At 48.3% G+C, this 14,475-nt stretch overlaps 1 protein-coding gene across 1 annotated transcript; it reads left to right on the top strand.

The window, feature by feature from the left end:
* Positions 1-122: 122 nt before the first annotated feature.
* LOC120375911 (signal peptide, CUB and EGF-like domain-containing protein 3) lies at positions 123-7,075 on the top strand. The gene is made up of 7 exons (XM_039496932.1): positions 123-149; positions 257-451; positions 1,844-1,992; positions 3,460-3,628; positions 4,041-4,175; positions 4,265-4,417; positions 6,932-7,075. The coding sequence occupies exons 1-7, from the start codon at positions 123-125 to the stop codon at positions 7,073-7,075; spliced, it is 972 nt and encodes a 323-aa protein (XP_039352866.1).
* The last annotated feature ends 7,400 nt before the right edge of the window (positions 7,076-14,475 follow it).

Below are 14,475 nucleotides of genomic sequence, written 5' to 3'. Positions count from 1 at the left end.
CAGGGACTGGATTCCCCTTCTCTTTTCCCTGTCTGCCTGGCTTCTACTGGGATAGTTCTGCTGTGGACGGAGGAAATACTTGCAAACCGTGTCCTGCAGGGTACTATTGTGACTCTCCTGCCATGACACAGCCCAAAACTTGCCCAGCTGTAAGTTATTCTGCAGTGGTTTTGTAATAAAAGGGGAAGCAGATGGGCCAAGTCCGGGTTTATTGTAAGAGCTTTTAGCCTTGTGAGAACCTGGCTTTGTTTTGCAGGGTTCTTACTGTGCCAGAGGTAGCTCCCGTCCTGAGCCCTGCCCGGAGGGCACATACGGTAGCAGAAAGGAGCTGGCTGCGCTGCTGGACTGCAGCCCGTGCGGAGGTGGGTTCTACTGTGCTGGCCAAGGACAGACAGGCCCCAGTGGCCTCTGCGAGGCTGGGTTCCACTGCCGGGGCAGAGCAGTGACACCAGTAAGTTGTGTGTTAAGTTCTTCTTCGCTCAAAGCCGGGCTCCTCTGCCATCTTCTCCTTCATTGGCCCAGGAGGGAAGGACTCCGGGGGTAAGCCTACACTGCAGCTGGAAGCAAGCTTCCCAGCCCGCATAAACTAGGGGGATCAAGCTAGCACCCTAGAAATACCTGCGTGGATGTTGTGGCACTGGTCAGGGCTGGGCCCAGATACCCAAGCTGAAGCCTGTCCTACCCCCAGGTCCAAGCTCAGGTGAACCCATGCCGGCAGTGCTGCAACGTTGACACAGCTATTTTTAGCACACTAGCACAAGCTCTGTTAAAGCGAGTCTGTCTACCTGGCCTTGGAGGCTTGCACCCAGATACAGTGGAGACGTACCCCAGGAGCCTTAGCTCTGCAGCTGTTTGTGCTGAGCATTCTCCCCGCTGTGTGCCCATGGCTGTCTCTGTTGCCAGTGATGTCAATGGGAAATTTGCCTGTGACTTAGACGGACACAAGATCAAGTCCTATGATCTTGTTATCCCAGTCTCAGCACTTGTAACTGAAAGAACAGGCTAAATAACAGCAGATGGCCATATCGTCAGCAGGTGTAAATTGGCATAGTTTCATTCAAGTTACCATCCCATGCAAAACTATTCAGTTAAAAAAAAATCCATGAATACAGTGAATTTTCTTCTCTCTGTTATTAATGAACGCTATCCATTATTACAACTAGATATGATCTTGAGCTGGAGAGGTAGGATCCAGATTAGAACAAGGATCCAAACAGCCACAAACTTTGAGAAGTTTGAATTCTGGGTTCTGATTTAGTGGAGAAGCCCAAGAGGCAAAATTAGGCCTCAGATTTAGACCCAGGTCTGAACTTCTCCAGTGTTCAGAGCTTTGGACTCCCATGTGCCAATCTGGGCCTCTCTGTCTTTGAAAGTGACAAGATTTTCAGATCTACTTTCCTTTTCACCAGTAATGGTCTCTGACCGTTTCCTGCATTGCTCTCAGCTTGGACATCAGAGAGAGACTTATCATTATTACCTTTCTTTATAGCCAGTTTCTCTTTCTAGCTCCCATGCACTAGCGCAGTGCTGCAATATTTAGGTTGCAAACATGGTAAGGGAGTGTTTACATGCAAACAAAAAATAATGTCATTGGAATTTTAAAAAAAGGAAAACACTTCCATTGATGTAAGGTTCTGTATAGACTCGGGACTAAAACAGTGCATCCCTTTAACATACTCATCTCATTTGATACAGTTACTTAGTCCCTTTGAGCCTAGCCTCTTTAATCTTTCCTCATATGGGACCTTCTCTAAACCCCTAATCATTTTAGTTGCTCTTTTCTGAACCTTTTCTAGTACTTCTTTCTCTATTAATTGTTAAAGGATCTGTTTTCCAATTCCAGTTGCCCACAGATGGGGTGACAGGTGATATCTGCCCTGCTGGAGCGTACTGCCCACCTGGCTCCCTGTTACCTACACCCTGTCCTCCGGGGACCTACAGTAATGTGAGTGGGTTGAGGAGCCTGAAGCAGTGTTTGGACTGCCCACCTGGGTAAGTTTCCCATTCTGCAGAAGAACATTGCTCAGTTTTATAAGGCTGAAGTGTGGTTGCTCTCTCATTGCTATAAACCAGGCCATGTGATCATCAGGGGGACCTGCAGTGAGGAACCTTCAGGAAGAGACTGATCCCATTGACTCATCACATGCTTAAAGTTAGGCTTGCTGAATCCTAAATGCAGGGTGCCATGACCTAGAGACCCTCCACCCAATTCATGCTAGTCCTTGTCAGGGGGATACTCTTTGTGGTTTAGACGGGGTGGGGGTATTCACCCCCTTGTTCAATGTGTGGCATTCCCATTGACAGACATGGTTTCCAATGGCTGGAAGCTGAAGCTAGACAAATTCAGACTGAAAAAAGCATACATCTTTAACAGTGAGAGGAATTAGCCATTGGAACCATTAACCCAGGGTTGTGGTAGATTCTCCATTTTGATTTAAAAATGAACATTTTTCTCAAAGCTCTGTTCTAGGAATTATTTTAGCAAGTTCTCTGGCCTGTGTTATATAGGAGGGCAGATTCAATGATTGCAACGGCCCCCTTCTGGCCTTGGAGTCTAAGAGTCTGTTAAGCTGCATGGATGATTATGAAGGACAGTGTATGGCTCTAATAATAACTATAAGGGTTTCATCCTCTAGGACACACACAGCTGCTGTCAGATATTAGTGGGTAAGCATACATAAAATAATCAGAGAATCGTCAGGCTGTGACACAGAGCAGCCAGTGGTGAGGAATGTAAACTTAAGGCGGATGCATCTGACCTTTGGATTGGTGCATCTCTGTATTCTAGTAAATGCTGTCAGTAAAATCTGGTGTTTGGTGGCCCGTGCAATTTCCTTTATAATTTATTATGAAATGGACAACAAGTCTGAATAAAATATTAGCTCTCCCTCACCAAAACCCAAAGCTCAGAGTGAATCCAAACCTCCCCTCCACCCTGGTATTTTCCATTACTACATTCCTGTGCACCCAGTTTCCAGCCAGTAAGATACAGGCCAATATAACAAAGAGGTATCTGATGGTATTTGTGTTCCATCCAGGAATCTACCAGGAATCTCATGAGAATATCTCCCTTGTGTGCTTTTCCAACCCAGGCTTGTGGAGCTAGGAGTTTGAGGGTTGGGGCGGTGGGGTGAAGCATCTGAACTTTTGTGAGCTTATCTGATCTCTACTGAAAAGTTTTGGTTCACGTTTCCCTAACAGTTACTAAGGGGAAGGAAGCTTTATTCTTCTCAGTATCAAACTGTGAAATATAAGACTTTACTGTCTTGATCAAAATAATTAAATTCCGGATGAAGGATGGCCTTTCCTGCATTATCCCTACAAGATCCAAGAACATAGGGGATCTGTGAATCCTATGTGATTCCAACCAGTTAGTGGGGCATTTACTGTTTTAAGACAATGCTTTCCTGTGGCAAAAGGAAATGTTTCTACTTATGATGTGTGTTTTCCCAAACCCAGGCTGTACTGTGATGGGACAAACAGCCAAGCTCCCACTGGACCCTGCAAACCTGGCTACTTCTGTACTGGAGCTGCCAAGACTGCCCTTCAGCATGTGGCCATGGAGGGGCATTATTCACTGGCCGGAGCTTTCAGACCAGAACCCTGCCCTCCTGGGAGTTTCCAGCCTGTAAGTGCAATGAACTAAGCTACTGACTATTCTGGGTCCATAGAAGCCTTCAGAATCTGAATCAGGGGGAACAGATACGTGTGAGATGTTAGCACCAGACTAGTGAAACTCTGTTGGCTTCAGGTTTTCTCTCAAGCTTGACGCTCACCCAGCTGCAACAGACTAAATTCTGACCGTGTCTGGAGTGGGGTGGAAGAGGGACAGTATGTCCTGCAGTCCAGGACAGGGATCTGCTCTGACGTCTTTAGATTGCTTTGTAAACCGTACGCCTTTTGTTGCTATCCAGACACATGGTGTTATCCACAACAGCAGGTGGGCCTGTGACACCTGTGACACCCTTCACATTGCTCACAACTTTCATTCTGAACAAGGCGGGCTCTGACACTCAGTTCCTGCTACGTTCTCCCTCTAGGTCCTTGGTCAGTCTCTGTGTAGAGAGTGCCCAGAGGGGACGTTTTGCAATCAGACTGGCCTGGCTGAACCTGTGACTTGTCCCAAAGGGCATTATTGCCCAGCTCGGAGTATACTGCCTCTCCCATGTCCAGTGGTAAGAGCCAAGAGTGTTTCCTTCCATCTAGAAGTTCTCCCTTGGAGATTTCTTGCCCTCCGAGGGCTTCAATAGCTTTCTCTGTACAGGGCACTTACACGGACATACTCGGTGCCATGGGGACAGGATCCTGCAAACCCTGCATGGCAGGCATGTACTGCAGCACAGCTGGTCTGCCCATGCCTGAGGGACTGTGCCAGCCAGGATATTATTGTGCCCAAGGGTCCAACAGCACCTCACCCGTGAGTATTGGATAGGCTGGTGAAGCCTGATCCTCTAACACACTGTGAAGTGCATCAGGCACAATATTCACCTTGTTTTCCTTGATCCAGATTGGACTTCCTTTTGGTGATCTTTGCCTAGCAGGCTATTACTGCCCTGCTGGCACAAAACACCCAACTGAGATGCCATGCCCTGCTGGTACCTGGAACGAGAGGAGGGGAGCCCAGGATGCCAGCTGGTGTCTACCCTGTCCCCCTGGGTTCTTCTGCAATGTGGCAGGCCAGATTTCCCCTACAGGGCTTTGTGCACCAGGTGAGACATGTCAACAGCTTTTCCAACTACCAGCCAATTCACTCACACCATCACTATAATGATTCTTATTTTCTGCTGAGTGCCCTCCCACTTCTGCAGCAAGACAGGCTGAGTGATTCCCTGTGTTCTCTGCTTTCAGGCTATTACTGCACAGGAGGGGCACGGACCCCAAGGCCAGTGGATGCTGTGACAGGGGATCTCTGTCCTGAAGGACACTTCTGCCTTGCAGGCTCAGCAGCACCCTCCCCCTGCCCAGATGGGGAATACAGCAATGCAACAGGTCAGGGTTTGGGGAGAGGGCTGCTTTGCTTGAGCTACCATCTAACTGGGAGGGAACTAGAAATCCAGTTTGTACTCCACGGCTCCAGTGTTATTCTCCTGTTACCCTATTATGGTGCAATATGCCTACCAGAACAAATTACTTGCTGGCATAAGTGTATGGAACACTATTTAAAGTCCTGTAGATCTATGCCACCAAGGAGTTAGCAGTGTGACAAGCATTAACCTTTACAGCATGGTTATAAATAACCCTGCAAGTCAAAGCAGGGTTTCCACCTATTCTGATTGGAGTGGGGCAATCCCATGTCCTGCAAGCTGGGCTGAAAGGCATGAAAATACATCCCCAAATATTTTCAGGGCTGTTGCACTGTCATATCATGAGGATGCTGCATCATGACGGGGAGACAATTGTTTCACTGTGTCCTGGGATGACGTGTCCCAGAGGACAATGTTCCATATGTGTCACTCCTACAGCAGCCCAAGTCCCAGAAGCACAGAAGCAGCTCTCGTTCTACAATAACAGAGCTGTTAGATTTTCAACCAGATTTCCTCGTTGTGCGTCCATCAAGTGGGCAGACCTGGAGGTGAGTAGAAATCCCCTTGCAGTGGCTGCTGGCCTTTTGGGTTGGCACACAGAAATGTAGATGCTTCTGCAAACTTCCTCAACCTGCAAACCAGGGCTGGAAAGCTTACTAAAACAAATTGCCTCATGAGCTTTCCAGTATGTATAAAGACCAGTGAAGCCAGGAAAGCAAAGAAAATACCATTCCAGTCCTCCTATTTCAAGTCTAGAACCAGGCAAGTAAGAGTCCTACAGAAGTGAGTCCATTCAATGGTGCTTTTTCTTCCCTTTCCTGAACTGCCCTCTCAGGTCAGGACAAATGCTTCCCATGTCCAGCTGGGTTTCACTGTCAGCACAGCATAATGCACCATTGTCCACCTGGCTTTTACTGCCCCCAGAAGACTGGAATCAGCTTTTACCCTTGTCCAGCTGGGACTTACAACCCATATCATGGAATCAGCCAGGCCGAGAGGTGCCAGCAATGCCCTGCAGGTAAGGATACCTCTTAGAACAGTAGTTTTTTATCTCTCGCATCCTGCAGACCACTCTGTAAGAGAGAGATCACTCCATGTGCCACCTCTTTTCCCAAACCAGTGCTGCCAACTGGGAGTTCAGAGGGGGAAACACCTCACCCCAAGATTTTTGCACTTTCTCACAATTACATAGGCTGTGGCACTGGGGGGGAAGGGCATGGGCTGACCATTTTTAAGCAGCAGTCTTGTATTGCTGCTGCGTGATTGCAACGCCACTCAAATTTGACCCGTCTGCCCCTTCGTCACAGCCAGGCCAAATGGTGTTGCAATCTAGTGCACAGGGAGTCTGTTCCCGTACGGCAGAGTGCAGGGGAGTCTGCTGAGAACTCCACTGCTGGGGGTACCAGCTCATGCATTGCGTTAGTAAGAGAGAGGGGAAACTCCACACCCGAGGGACAGTGGGGATCCCTGCAGGAAGAGGGTGGGGGGGATGAGCAAGAACCGGAATAGGGTTTCTGCTGGGAGGGGCAGGGACTGGAATTCCCCCACCTCCCAAGAAATGTTTGAATTGGCGCCACTGTCCCAAACCCCTAATGAATGCATTTTACCTCCAGGAAACAAATGTAAAATAAACAATGATATAAAAATATACCTAAATGCTATCTGTAGTGTCCCCCTTGTGAACCAATATCTGATACTGCCCTGGAGGAGATAAGGATGCTCTAACATCCATGGTGTCTCACAGGAGCAAATTTTAAATTGGAAAGCTGCTTTTCCAGTTGTGATGATGCTATGATGGGCTCTCTCACTGATTCACCCTCTCCCTGCTCAGAAGTGCACACTGTACGCTGGTTTGCCCAGTGCTCTTTCCAGTTAAATGATACTCTCTCCCCTGTGTATTTCTCCAGGGATGTTTTGTGGAGAATGGGGATTATCCTCTCCGAGTGGCCCCTGCTGGCCAGGATTCTTCTGCACAGCAGGTACTTGATTTAGCATTCCCAAGGGCAAAGAGAGGAAGAGAATGGGGGCCTTATTTTCTCCATATTCCTTGAGCTCTTCTATTCTGTCTGTTTAATTTGTCCTGCCTTCTTCTGAAAAGATAGGTTGCTGAGGCATGAGGTAGGTATAGAAGCTTTGGACAGGAGGATGGCAAAGTGGGCTGGTATGAGGTTGGCATGTTAGCACTGTGATAGGAAGCTGGTGCAGTAGCATTAATATGAGGTGATGGCAGAGAGGCTTTGGAGCATGAGGTTGGCATGATGGTGTTGGCATGGTCGGCTGGCATGACAAACAGTGTAATCTCTTAGATTATGAGTGCTTACTTGGCAGGCTTGGGCTAGAAACTATGTATCGACTCTTGGCAAGTGACAGAAATTATTTGCAAAGTATGGGAGGTTGATTCTGGTGCATGAGCAGAGCCTCAGCCTCTTTGCGATGACACTCATAAAGAATCAGAACTCAGATTTCTCAGAGCCATGGGGTTGCAAGATGAGAGGGGAGCAGCAGCAGCTCTGGGCTTTGGCCAGAGCCAGTCCTTCTGTATAATACAAAACACTCCATAGGTTTTGTTTACGAAACCACATGGGTTTCTTTGTGCTGCCAATGTCAAGAATATTTGCTGGTCCTGGATTCCTGTGATTTCATGAGAATTTCAGTGTTGATTTAGGGGAAAAACGTAAGTTTCTAGTCCCCATGGTTGTAGAGCAAAGCCTGAAATGTGACCCAAGTACAATGGAAGCAAATCAAATCAACCCAATTAAAAAAAAATAAAATTCTCATGGTTTTTAAATGCGTGAACTAATTTTTTACTGTGTGCGGTTGTTAGGCCTGGCCGCTCCTTAGATTAGTATCAGATCTTTACCCATGCACTTTCTCTCTCGGGAGATTCTCATTAATATTTTATTGATACTGAGTCCAAGTCTAAGATTTTCCCCTGGATGGAGTCCAGTCCACATGGAATATTCAGAAACAAGCCTCCATCTGTGATGGTTGCATCTTAATGCAAGGAGAGCTTATGTTAAACACAGTACATACCTTTGTTTATGCCAGGAGTGGCCAAACTTACTGATCCTCTGAGCCACATACAGTAATCTTCAGAAGTTCAAGAGCCAGGCGCACCTGCTCGGAGCTTCTGCTCTGCAGCAGGGTGGTGGAGCTCAGGGCTTCAGCCCCAAGTCCTGGCAGGCGCCTCCTGTGGGGATGAAGTCTCTAGACTCCATCTCTACTGGGCAGAAGCCCCTAGCCCCACCACCCCGCCACAGGGCAGGAGTCCCTATCTCCACTGTAAAAGTGCCAGTTTGGCCACCCGGGCCACAAGGGCGAAAGTGGCCAAAGGGTTGCAATGTTTGTCACTTGGGATTTGTTTTCCCTTTGTGTTTCAATACAGGAGCCAGTGTCCCAAACCCTGATGGAGCCACAAATACAAGCACTGGAGGCCCATGCCCACCTGGGCATTTTTGCCCAGCTGGTACCAGCATCCCATTTCCATGCCCTGTGGGCACATTCTCGGACAGGTGAACTCTTTGGCTGTGGTCATGCTGGCTTGAAAACAGAGGCTCTGTCTTTCTCCTGCTGTTCCCATGGGCAGGTGCACTATATGCATTCTTTAACCTGCTTCTGTAGTCTCTCCTCTAGGTGGTTTTTCATACTTACTCTTTAAGCAGCAGAGTGTGGTACTGTATGGTTCACCGTGCAGGTGCCTTTGTATTGACTATGTAAGCCTCAGGCTTCCTTCAATCCCCCACGAGTCGAGGCTTGTTTGCAGCGCTGGTGCCAGCACATTGATCGTATAGCTGCAAGATGGTACAGAATGAAACACAGGGAAAGGACCGAACCACACTGGGGACAGCACGTGAATGGAAAAATGAATGGGCAAATGTACTGGATGTTGAGCGCTGGGCAGTGATGTGATTTGTGATATTGGAGGGTAGGTTGTGGGACTGTGGCAGTGGTACAGAAGAGGTGGAGCTATATCATGTTGTGGTTTCTGGATCGGAGAAGTGTGATTTTTGTCCCTAGATTGATATAAAGAGCAAAGTGGCTCCTGTAAAGAGGAATATTTATCACAGCACGTGATGCTAGGTATTGGTGGCAAATGGGGTACATTGGCCTTAGCTGCCCTCGTTCCCAGCTATGTCACAATTGCCTCCCCAGACTCTACCTCTGGCTGGAGTCAAGCTGCACTGTGTGCCCGCCTGGCTATTACTGCAGCTCAACCGGTCTCACAGCTCCCTCAGGATCCTGCTCAGCCGGCTACTACTGCCTATCTGGAGCCTCCTCCTCATCCCCAGCAGGTGAGGATGTCACTGGGTGAAGGTACAATAAACCTTAAGCCAGGGCGATTCATTGTAAGTGGTGCCTTCACCTGCCTACAGCGTTCACTGTCAGGCATTTGACTTTGCCTAAAGCATTGCCACTTGGCCACACTGGATTTAAACATACCTGGGGGAATAGGACCTGATTTCCCAGGATTCCCCCACCCCTCTAATCGCTCCCTCATTTGCTGACCTCATCCTCTGCATCTCCCTAATAGCTATTGTCTATTGTCTGCAGCCTACTCAGCTGCCGGATCCCTCCCACTAGCAGATGAACTATTCTTGTTCCTCTTATCTACTTAATGCCATTATATATCTCACTTTGGCCAGGCCCTCACATAAGCCATGCCCATTGCCCTCTAGGGAAGGGTATTTGAAACAACACATGCACATGTGAAATGGGAAGTCACATTCCATTGGTCTACACTATCCCAATAGCTGCGTATGTTTGGCAATGCAGCAGAGTTAAGTTATAGGCTCCCACCAGTAGTGGAGGTATCCCACTCTCCCCCCATCTTTGCCTTTATACTCCATGCAATCTGAGGAGAAATAATTTCCTAGGCCTAGACCCTCAACTCTCTCGACGGCTGTTCCATCTCCTTCCGCGTTCTCCAAAGCTGGTTCAAGTGAGGCTAATGCATGAAAATGTTTTCATGGAAAAATGTAGGGAGGCTAAATGTTGGGTAAGACTTGGCTCAGTCTTGCCTGTGAAGTGCATTATAAGGAAGGACTCTGTGCATGCTGCATCGATCGTTCCTACAGCTCACATACCTTGAAGAATGGTGTGTCTGGTAATTTTCTAACCTGGCACTGCCTCCTCTCAATCTCCCTCGTGGAATCACAATGCCACAACAAGAGAGAAACATCCAGTGTCTGGCTGCAATCTCTTGCCTTTGTTCCCACTGCGTTTCACTTTCTTCCTCACAGACATATGGCACAAAGGAGGCCCTTGCCCTGTGAGCCACTTCTGTCCAGAAGGGACCAGCTATCCTCTTCCCTGCCTTGCAGGAACTTATAACAACCTGACCAGGCAAGCTGCGTGTTCGCCTTGTGCAGCTGGCTACTACTGCCCTGAAAACACCACCAGCTACCATGCCTACCCCTGCCCACCTGGCTTCTACTGCCCCAAAGGTGAGAAACAAGCCCTGCTCCTGGGACATGGGATTGGAGTCCTAAACATGCCATTAGGCAGATTAAAATATTCACCTTCTAAATGCAACAGTGGCTTCTGAGAAATGAGCTAGTTGGTCTCAGTCCAGTTATTCATGAACAAGTATCTGGATCACACAAGTCATGAACACAACTAGCTTGAATCCCCCTTATCTGCAACCTCAGCAGAGTCCAGAGACTGACTGGGCCTTGCCGTCTGACCTACCCCATATGCAGGGCGAGCTGAGATACACCAACAGGGGCGGTGTTCAATTATAATGTAAGAGCTTATAGCAGGAATTGTATTTATGTCCTATGAATACCAGGAAAAAACCTCTTTCTTTCTCTCTCTCTCTTCATTTCTAAGCAACAAGGTTCGCCACTGAGTTTCCTTGCCCCCGGGGTTATTATAACCCTGACCCCATGACCCAGAGCCTGGATAGCTGCCTGCCCTGCCCCCCAGGGCACTACTGTGGGAAGGAGAATTTAACGGCCGTGTCAGGGAAGTGTGATGCAGGTGAGTCCAGGTCAGTTTGGCCGCACAATCCGAAGGGTGGAGGGGTCCTATGAGGTTCCCAGCTAGCTCACATGCCCTGCATTTATGTGCAGATGGAAACAAGTGTGCCAGCACGTGTGCACATTGCTCTTGCCCTGAGATGGCTCTTCTGTCTCTGTACACAGGGGCACTCGCACTGTAACTCATATAGGCTTTAAAGACCTGATCCTCCTTTATGAGAAGGGCTCTTTACAGCACTCCATCCTCAATGCAAATGAGAATTCAAGCCTTGGAGTTTAGCCCAGCAGGAGCAGCACCATGTGCATACTGGGCATGAATGGTCTCCTCTTAGTAAGGTCTGAAGATTATTTGGCTGGTCCTTGCCTAAATGGGCCAGACGTGGTGCCTTCTAGAGTCTCTTTGGGAAGCCACCTGAAGTGGCTGGATGGTATTGTTCCTTCTCACTCAGGAGACTGAAAGCAACTCTCTCTGCAGCCTTCCCAGTCCCTGCTAGTCCAGGCAATGAAGGACTGATCTTGGGGTTGTTATAGATTTTATCATTATATGCCATGGTGGTGGTACATGGTTGCACCATTACACTGTTACATGCATGTTGTATTTATCTTTATACCATGCTGGTGTTATGCGGTTGCACCATCAGCCTGTCACATGCGCAACATATTCCCTATTATACCATGGTGATGTTACACCCTGGCACCATTGGCCTGTTGCGTGCACAGTGGGATTCACTATTGTACCAAGGTAGTGTACCATACACCTTGTTTATCCATGGTAACTCTTTGGGCTCCACTGCTGCTGCTGTTTTCTCAGCCACGTTGTTTGTGTGTTCATTGCTCAGGCTGGTTCTGTGTATCGGCTGCATGGACTGCACAGCCTTTCGACCTGGATAATTACACCAATGCCAACTGCCTGTGTCCAGCCACTGCCACCGGAGGGAAGTGCATGGCTGGGTTCTACTGCCCTGAGGGCAGCCTTGAGCCCATTCCCTGCCCTCCGGGGTTTTACTGCTATGCGTCAGGTGAGGATACAGCCATGCAAATTGGGGTTGAGCTGTCATGGGGCAGTTTGAAGGAGAGAATTTTGGTGCAAATATTTGTCTCTGTTTCCCAGTGAGTTTGCTATTTCAGCACTGCCTCCAGCCACTGTACTTACACTGAGTTCCCGTTAGGGAGCCCGGGGACCTACGGTCTATTCCTGACTCTGCCATAGGTCACTCTGTGACCTTGAGTGAGTCACTGAGCCTCCTGGTGGTTATAGCCAGCGACATTCAAATCTCATAAGGTTTTGTCTGGATCAACATTTGAAAGTGTCCTGAAGCTGAGCCCAATTGTCCAAACCTCTTAGCTCTAAAAGGTCAGGGTGTCCCATCAGACTCATTTCATTCTCTGCTTCCATTGGGGCTGGAGATACTGCTATCACAGCCTTTGGTTCATTTATTCCCTGCTGTTTTTATTGCTCTTTCAATACCATTTTGGTGTGTTTAACATAAGCTGTTATTAGCTTAATACTTTTCAGGGGCACAAAGCTGCTTATGACTTGTTGGGCCCTGGGGATCAGCCAGAGCTCTTGTATGAGAATGGGGCTCAGCTATCTCTTCTGATGCTTCCCCCTGGGGAAGATTGGAGCCTGCTGCCTTGCAGGCTGTTGACCCACGTGCTCCTGCTGCTTCCACCCCACTGTCTCAGTGTTTTGCCACAGGTTGAGCCCCTTTGTCCTTTTCATCCTCCAGGTCTGTCTGAACCCAGCGGGAAATGTGCCCCTGGGTTTTATTGCACAGGAGGAGCAGCCAGCTCTAAACCAACTGACGGTGCTACTGGGAATATCTGCCCCCTGGGCACCTACTGCAGTGAGTATCTGGCATGCCCTGAGCCCGGGGTGGGAATGCCTATCCACAGAATGCTTGGCCTGCTGATCTGTGATTTTGCAACAAAATATTGGAAGGCAGAGTGGACTGGTGTATAAAGCACAGCCTGGTAGTCAGAGACTTGGCTTCTATACCTGGCTCTTCTGCTGTGTAGCCTTGAGCAAGTCCCTTCCCCTTTCTGACTCAGATTACCCACCTGTAAAATGGGGCTAGTGATGCTGAACCTCCTTTGTGAAGCACTTTAAGTTCTATGGGTGAAAAGTGCTTTATAAGAGATTGACTCTAGTATTTCTGTGTCAGTCTGGGCTCCTTCAATCCTTGTTTCCTGAGGGCAGCAGCCTTTAGACTGTTTCATAGTCAGTTTGTTATGTTTTGTTTTTCTTCTCTCAGCTGCAGGGTCAACAATGCCCAGGCTCTGCCCACCTGGTACCTTTTCCAACCTGCTAGGGCAGAGCATGGTTTCTGAGTGCCAGCTTTGTCCCTCTGGATTTTATTGTGAAGGTTCTGGCCTCAGTGCCCCCAGTGGAGAGTGCTGGGAAGGTAAGGCACGTGAGAGCAAACTGCAGCATCCAGTACAGGGCAAGAGTGATTCCAGGGGCACAGATGGGTGAGAGCCCAAAGGAAGAGAGAACAGAGAGTAGGCATGTGTGAATTGGCCAGGAACTTGGTATAAGCAAGGGTGTTACTCACCAAGTTAGTGGTGAAAAGCCAGAGGCGGTTCCCTTTCAGTGATGGGGGATATAGACAGGAGGTTCAGAGAACGGCTTCAGTCCAGACAAATATCCAAGAATTTGGTATCTTAGTGCACCCTTTTCCCCAGTATATGTGACTTTCGCTCTTGGCCCCCATGCAATGCACCTCCTCCAAGAGATTTCTGTTCCTTACCTGATCACAAGTCTCTTTGTGGGGGAAGGTCCTGTGGTCTCTCACCACCTTCCAATGTCTGGGTTTCTATTTAGGGGGCTGCCTGGTAGGCCTGATCCACCTCTAACCTGCTTTCACTGGGTAGCCAACATCTGGTCCTACATGGAAATACCACTAGAAGGGGCCCTCTACTGGCACTTCAGAAATGAAACCAGAAGTGGTAAAGTTAGCAGCACATTTCTGAAGCCTATACAAAAAAATATTTGGGTTCAAGTTTGATTCTGAATATGAGCAAAAACTACAGCTTTATCCAAACTGATTTCCCCCATCCCTATGGGGTGATCCCCACACATGGCTTGATTCTGCTGCTTTTTCAAGTAAAGATGCTCACAGATCACAGTTTGCAGATCAGATTTTTTTTGTTGTGTCCTTTTGAAACTTTAGATACATTGTAATACACTGCTGGGGATACCCAGAACTGTGAGCCACTGTTACCTCTATGCCTCAGCATGCATGAGCTTTGCTGGAGATTAGGCTGCGTCAGCTCCCTGCCACATCAGTCTGTCTTCCTCACCAGTAAAGTCCTCCCAAACCTCACCTAGCAGGTAAAAATCCATGAACTCCAGCCCCCAAGCTCCTCAGAGATACTTCTCTGCAATGCACAGTCCCTACCACTGTGCATTCACAGAAGATACTAAATTTGCTGCTCTTTTAATAGTAGGTGTATTGCATTTTATTAATGTA

This window comes from Mauremys reevesii, linkage group 12, assembly GCF_016161935.1.
Source record: "Mauremys reevesii isolate NIE-2019 linkage group 12, ASM1616193v1, whole genome shotgun sequence".
NCBI classification, from domain to species: domain Eukaryota; kingdom Metazoa; phylum Chordata; order Testudines; family Geoemydidae; genus Mauremys; species Mauremys reevesii.
This window is presented reverse-complemented; position numbering and strand designations above follow the sequence as displayed.

Coding starts and splice junctions, on each gene's coding strand:
- LOC120375911 (XM_039496932.1), top strand. CDS start 123: ATGACACAGCCCAAAACTTGCCCAGCT. Junction 4,176..4,264: donor TGCCTCTCCCATGTCCAGTG/GTAAGAGCCAAG, acceptor TTCTCTGTACAG/GGCACTTACACGGACATACT. Junction 4,418..6,931: donor GGTCCAACAGCACCTCACCC/GTGAGTATTGGA, acceptor GTATTTCTCCAG/GGATGTTTTGTGGAGAATGG.